This window comes from Pelodiscus sinensis, unplaced genomic scaffold, assembly GCF_049634645.1.
Source record: "Pelodiscus sinensis isolate JC-2024 unplaced genomic scaffold, ASM4963464v1 ctg87, whole genome shotgun sequence".
NCBI classification, from domain to species: domain Eukaryota; kingdom Metazoa; phylum Chordata; order Testudines; family Trionychidae; genus Pelodiscus; species Pelodiscus sinensis.
In genome coordinates, this window is record NW_027466017.1 from 382,501 (window position 1) to 389,595 (window position 7,095).

Sequence of the window (7,095 nt, forward strand, 5' to 3'; positions counted from 1 at the left end):
TCCTCCCCCCAACCCAGCCCCTCTTTTCCTGCTCCCCACCCCTCCCCCAACATCTGTCCCTGGCCAGGCCCATGAGTCGGCTCTGTCTTTCCCAGCAGCCCTCTGGACCGCCCTGGAGCAACGCGCCAGCCAGACCGTCTCGCCCGCCGCCCATCTCGTAGGTGAGTCACTGGACTGGGGCAACGCGCCACCTGTGGCCCCCTCCCCGCTGCCCTCTGCTGGCGGAGGCTGGAATTGGGCCGCGCTGCAGGTGCAGGCTAGAACAGCGGTAGAAACAATGTTTCCCCCCACACTATCTGGGTTTTCTTGGCCGTTTTCGGCCCAATCCGCCCGCCCGGCAAGGGAACCCTTCGGCTGGCAGATTGAAAACCGCCTCTTGTGTCTCTGCCCTCTCCTCGCAGGCCACTCCAGCGCCCCCGGCCAGCCGCTCCGCTGGCGAAGCGACATTGACGCCTCCTTCACCCGGGGGGGCTTCCGCCTGGCCAACGACTCCCTGGTGGTACCGGCCTCGGGGATGTATTTCGTCTACTTCCAGGCCTCCTTCCTGGGGGCCGCCTGCCCCGCCGGGGACGCCCGTCTCATCCTGGCCCACCGCGTGCTGCTCTTCTCCGACAACTACCGCCGCGACGTCCCCCTCTTGAGCGCCCACAAAGTGGCCTGCCCCGGGGGGGCCCCCTGGTACCGCTCCCTGCGCCAGGGGGCGGCCTTCGCCCTGCAGGAGGGGGACCGGCTGTTCACGGAGACGGAGGGGGAGACGCATCTCTGTCCGGACCGGGGCTCTCTGTCTTTTGGGGCGTTTGCTCTGTGACCTGGCAAGGGTCCCCTTTTGCTTCGGGGGGGGGGTCCTTCTGCACTGAGGGCATGGAGAGGCTGTTCAGAGGGTCCTTGAATGATTGGGAGGGTGTCACTGGGCTGCACCCCCAAAAGGATTGGGGGGCACTTAGTGATGGGGTACCCCCTGAGTTGTGGGGTTGGCATTTTGAAGGGCACCTCGGAAGGTTGTGGGGTGTCAAGGTACTGTACCCCCAAATTATCGGGGGCTCCTTTTTAAGGCTCGGGGGGCACACCAAGGTTTGTCAAGTATATCAATATCCCTATGAGGAAGTGGGGAATCCTCACCATATTGGGGGGGGTCATTGGAGGGCACCCCTACATTATTGGGATACCCCTCGGTTTAAGTGTCTAGTTTACTTAGCGATGTGGGGCTGACAGGCTCAAACCCGCCACCGACGGATGACGGCAGCTGCAGACATTTGTGGAGGGGGTTCCAGATTAGACACCCCAAAATTATTAGGGGTTCCATTGGATTTAATTAAGAGGGTGAGCTAAGACTTGGGGTGTAAATGAGATTTTGGGGGGATGCGGCGTACTTTCTTGCAGCTGTTCCCTCCCCAAAAGTGGGGGTGCTGGTTTTAATGCCGGGGAGGGGGCCCCCCGTGAATGCAGACCAATGTACTAGCAACATCTCTACTGATTTTCGGGGGGGTCAGGGAATAGACACGCCCACATTACCGGGGTGTCAATTGACAGATGGAGAGCGCGTCCTCCTGAACTGGAGAGGGGTGAACCCACGCATAACGTTAACGCGAGAAGTTCTGGGTGCCGCTTTTGGGGGCCCCTCACTGCCCCCCAAATACATTGGGGTTTCCTTCAAAGCGCCCCCTTCAAGCTGGGGCCACACCACGGACAGGGGAGCTTTTGGGGAGCAGCTGTCCCCCCCAAACTTACAGGGGTGCATCTCTGCATTCTTGGGGTCCCAGACCCTGCCCCCCCCCAGGACAGATGGGCTGTGAATTAGAGTGACCCCCATTAGGAAATGGGGAGCAAGTCTGGGGGAGCTATTTATTAATGGGGACCGTATCTAACTTATATATTTATGATTGGGGGGGCCCTGGTATCACCCCCCCCCCCCACGAATGTATTTATTGATGGCCTGTCAGTGAATTAAAGGAGGACTCAGGACCGGTCACTATGGCGTCTCTGTGCTTGTTTCTCTGCGCCCGATGGGTTCAAATCTCCCCCACGCTGGCACCCCACAAATAGTATGGGGGTGGGGGAGGGGCTTGTAAAGTGGGCGTGGCATGACAGGCTCAATGGGGACACACTTCCCAAGGGGGCGGGGCTCCCTCAGGTTAGGCCACACCCCCTAAAGAAAAGGGTGAGGGGGGTCCCCAAATGGGCCACCCCCCCAAAAGCTGGCAGGTCTCCCTGGAGGTGGGGCACCCCCCAGCATGGACAAGCTGAAGCTGTTCTCAGGGGTGAGGGTGCTAGTTTGCGGGGACACCCCCCCCCCCCAGAACTCTAGGTTCTCCGGTGCTGGGTGAGTCCCGCCCCCACTTCCGTGCCTCAGTTTCCCCATCAACACAACGTGCCTCAGTTTCCCCATCAATGCAACGACACCAATTTCCTCAGCAAGGCAGAAGAGCAAGGGGGTGTTCAGCTCTGCCCCCTGGTGCCTCCTTGTGGTGGGGCACGTCCTCTCAGGGGCCCCTTCCTGGGCTGTCACCTCCCACACCTGGGTCCCAGTCACCCCCGCCAGCCCAGCTGATCAGCAGAGCCCCCTCCCCTGCAGCCGGTAGTCTCTGTGTCTATGGGTGGTGCACACCCGCACATGCCTGGGTGTACAGAACAAAATGTATGCCACACATGGATGGAAAAAATTAGGGGGAACATTAATTTTCTCCCCCTCCAGAATACCCCACGAGGCCCCCCCATAGCTAGTGTGTTATTGCAGCTCTCCCCAGGTACGTCTACACTAGCTCGTTAGTTCGAGCTAGGTAGGGTAATGAGGGCAACCGGAGTTGCAAATGAAGCCTGGGATTTAAATATCCCGGGCTTCATTTGCATGTTCCCAGGTGCCGCCATTTTTAAATCCCCTTGGTCCGAACTCCGTGCCTGCGGCTACATGCGGCACGGAGTAGGTAGTTCGAATTAAAGATCCTAATTCCAACGACCGGTACTACCATTCCACGAGGAGTAACGGTAGTTCGAATTAGGGTCTTTAATTCGAACTGCTTAGTCTGTGCCGCATGTAGCCACGGGCACAGAGTTTGGACTAAGGGGGATTTACAAATGGCGGCACCTGGGAACATACAAATGAAGCCTGGGATATTTAAATCCCAGGCTTCATTTGCAACTCTGCTTGCCCTCATTACCCTACCTAGCTTGAACTAAGGAGCTAGTGTAGACATACGCCCCCTCCTTCTTTCTTTCTTTGGAAACTTTCGTTCTTGCTTTGTAAAGTTTCTTTCTTTGTAACTTTTCTTTCTTTGCAAAGTTTCTTTCTTTGTAAAGTTTCTTTCTTGCTTTCTTTCTTTCTTTCTTTGTAAAGTTTCTTTGTAACTTTTCTTTTTTTTTTTCTTTCTTTGCAAAGTTTCTTTCTTGCTTTCTTTCTTTCTTTCTTTGTAAAGTTTCTTTGTAACTTTTCTTTTTTTCTTTCTTTGCAAAGTTTCTTTGTAACTTTTCTTTTTTTCTTTCTTTGCAAAGTTTCTTTGTAACTTTTCTTTTTTTCTTTCTTTGTAAAGTTTCTTTCTTTGTAACTTTTCTTTATGTCTCTATTTCTTTGTACATTTTCTTTTTCTTTCTGTCCCCCTTTATGGGTGCGGGGGACACCCGTACCCTCCCGTAGTGGCCTCAGGAGCGAACCTCGACTTCCTCACCCGACTTCTGAAAGCCGAGGGCTCTCTTGCAAACTTTCCCGAGTTTTCCACAGCAATTTCCACTTCTGGGATCTGGCCGTGGTCCGGTGCCAGATGTGACGAGAGGCCTTCCCGAGGTTTCGCCATGCAACGTGAGGCAGAAGGAAAGCCGGCTGGCCGGCCGGTGCTTCCTGAGCCATCACGAGCGGTGCTGGGAGCCTGATGGCCGAGGCTGCCCCTTGCCCGGTGTCCCTGGCCGTACCCACACGGGCATTAGGCCGAGGCACGAGCAGCCTCTCCCCGGTTCCTCACTGCAGCCATCTCGTCCGCCGGCTTCCTGGCTTTTGGCCGGCCCGGGCCCGGCTGGGCACTCACCAGTCCTTGCATCCCCTGGAGACCGGCTCATGTCCCCGGCCCCTTCCCCCACCAGCCCCACGGGACCCCCCCCTGAGGGGCCACGCCCTAGGGCATGGGCCTGACCATTGTGTTTGCCATGGAGGCGCCCGGCGCCCCGATGAAAACTCACCTCCCAGTGGGGCTGGGGCCAGGGCAGACAGATAGATGGGGGGGGGGATAGATCAGTGGTCACAAACCAGTAACTTGGAGCCTCTTACAGGATCCACCAGGAAGTTCTCCAGCGCTGGCACTTCAGTCGCCTCTCCCCCTACCGCCAAGCTGCCCCCCTGGGAGTCTCCTACTTGCTGGGGGGGGCCAGGAGACGGGGGAGGTGCTGATGTCAGGGTGTCCCTCCTCTCCCCTTCTGTACCCCATCTCCACCCAGAGAGAGGGGGATGGAGGGAGCCTGTCTCTCGCACACAGAGCCCTTCCCTCCCCCTCCCGCCCCAGCACGCCCCCGGGGGTCGGCACTACTTCCAAAGAGGGGTCGTTTCCCTTGGGACCAGTCTGTGCCTTGCGTAACTTGCATTTCCCTCTCCCGCCTGCATGTCCTTCTGTGGGCGGCGAGTGCTCAAGGGCCGGCCCGTCCCGGCTGGGGCACGATCCCAGCGGTTAATTGCGCCCCTGGAGGTGGCTGGCCCCTCACGCCCCTGCAGTGCTCGGGGCAGCGGGTCGCACCCCCTGTCTTTGCCTGCCGACACCGCTCCTGCCATGGATCGATAACGGAGAGCTGGCACCAGCGCAGGCTACGAGGTGGGTGCCTGGGGACGCCATGCCAGCTGCTTCCAGGAGCGGTGCAGGGCCAGGGAAGGGGGCAGCCTGCCCCACATCCGCTGCTCTATCCCTGGGGCAACTACCCGGCTACTCCCAGGGTGGGGCTTGAACCCCCCACCCTGCCCTGCCCTCTTCCCCCAGTCACCCCACCTCCCCACAAAGGTCCCTTATCCTGCCTTCCTAATCTAGGTCCATCCCTGGGGAAGCTGGTGTGGGCTCCCCAGCCACAGGCCGTACCCCCTAGTCCACCCCACCCCCTGCCTTCAGAGGGTCCCTTGTCCTGTGTCTGGTTGTTCCCACGGTGGGCGGGGGGGCTTGGAGGTCGGGTGGTAGAGCAGGATTGTCAGTGAACTTGGGGATGGGGCATCAGCCTCTGGACCACAGGGTGGTGGGTTCAAGTCCTATCCCCCCTGCCCAGGGAGCAGCCAGACACAGAGCGAGGGGTCCTCTGAAGGTAGGGGTGGGGTGGATGGGGGGTGCCTGAGAAGGGCAGGGCCGTGGGTTGGAGTCTCAAAGACACCCCCACCCCTCCTGAGAGCAACCAGACAGCTGACAGGTTATAAGGGACTCACTAAAGCATGGGCCCCCAAACTGGGGGGGCATGATCCCCTGGGGGGGTGAAGAAATTCCAGGGGGTGTAAGGCAATCCAGCCCCCCCCCCATCATCAAGTTTTGCTGCCCTAGTCAGTTTCTTTCTTTCTTTATTTTTTTTTTTTTTGCTCAACAAATGTTGCTCTTGGCGGGGGGGGGGGGGATGCGGCTTTTTCAAAAATCAAAAAGGGGGGGCGTGATGCGGAAAAGTCTGGGAACCGCTGCACTACAGGTAGGGGTGGGGTGGACTCTTGTGTGACTTAGGCGGTACAGCGTTCACTTGGGGAGCGCAGGGGGGTGGGCTCACGTCCTGCCCACCTGGGAGCAGCGGGACAGGGACGGGCCAGGCTCCTGCATCAGGAAGGCAGGGGATCAGGGACCCCCTGGCCCTGGAGTCCCCTAGGGGAAAGGTCCCGGCCCCACGCCAGCCCCCTGGCCCAAGACCAGAGCCTGCACGCCTGCCCCAGCCTGGTGAAAGTGACTGAGACTGGGGGGGGGGGGGCAGGGCGGTGCAGTGAGTGGGGTCAGGCCTTGGGGAAGGGGGGGGGACGTCAGGTCAGGGGATGTGGGTTTGAACTAGATCATCTACTGCACTTGCATTGAAAGACGTGAGCTTGTGCTTACAAAGGTTGGAGACCACTGGAATAGACAGATGGACAGACAGATGGGGGGGTGTATGGGGATAGATAGATAGATAGATAGATAGATAGATAGATAGATAGATAGATAGATAGATGTGTGGGGAGGAATGGGGAAAGATGGGGGCAAAGGGGGTGTGTGGGGAGGAGTGGGGATGCACGGAGGGGGCACAGAGGGTGTGTGGGGAGGAGTGGGGATGGACGGGGGACACAGGGGTGTGTGGGGAGGAGTGGGGATGCACGGAGGGGGCACAGAGGGGTGTGTGGGGCGAGTGGGGATGGACGGGGGACACAGGGGTGTGTGGGGAGGAGTGGGGATGCACGGAGGGGGCAAAGGGGGTGTGTGGGGAGGAGTGGGGATGGACGGGGGACACAGGGGTGTGTGGGGAGGAGTGGGGATGCACGGAGGGGGCACAGAGGGGTGTGTGGGGCGAGTGGGGATGCACGGAGGGGCACACAGGCAGACTGATAGAAGGGGCGAGGGGTGGATGTTGGCTGTGGGGGGATGGTCGGGGGGGGAGAGGCAGCTCAGTTAGACGAGGGGTGTGGGGACGCCAGCGCTGTCTGTCCATCTGTCTGAGAGGGAGCAGGGCTCCGTGGGGGGACACCCACCCACACACTCCCGGGAACCCCGGAGCCGAGCCGTTCCCGAGTGCAGCCAGCAGGGGGCAGCTCAGACTAAGCTTTGGCCCGGCAGCCGGCGCTCAGCCGTGTTTCCAGACCAGCTCCTCACACCCTTTGCTCTGCCCCTGCCCCACGGCCGGGGCCTGTCTGTGACTCCGGCAGAGCTGTGGCTACCGTCTCCCGCAACGTTCGTGCCTGGCTCCCTCCAGGTGCTGCGCTCCTGGCCTGGCCGGTCCGGGCGGCCACTGCCCCGCAGGGCGCCCGAGTTCGACCTGTGCCCCTCACCCAGTACGACATGGTCTTCATTAGCAGCCTGGCTGAGGGGATGAGTTGCACCCTCAGCACGTTTGCAGCTGACACTGAGCCAGGGGGAGGGTAGAGACGCTGGGGGGCAGGGAAGGGCCCAGAGTGACCTGCACAGATTAGAGGATCAG

The 7,095-nt window shown here is 59.7% G+C and overlaps 1 protein-coding gene across 1 annotated transcript in view; it reads left to right on the forward strand.

Moving 5' to 3' along the window:
* The window catches only part of LTA (lymphotoxin alpha), a 2,870-nt gene extending 920 nt beyond the window's left edge, over positions 1–1,950 (forward strand). Inside the window, exons 3-4 of the mRNA XM_075918297.1 lie at positions 96–161; positions 402–1,950. Of these exons, the coding sequence (XP_075774412.1) occupies positions 96–161; positions 402–808 (473 nt within the window). The 3' untranslated portion in view covers positions 809–1,950. The remainder of the gene's footprint in view (positions 1–95; positions 162–401) is intronic.
* Positions 1,951–7,095: the final 5,145 nt, after the last annotated feature.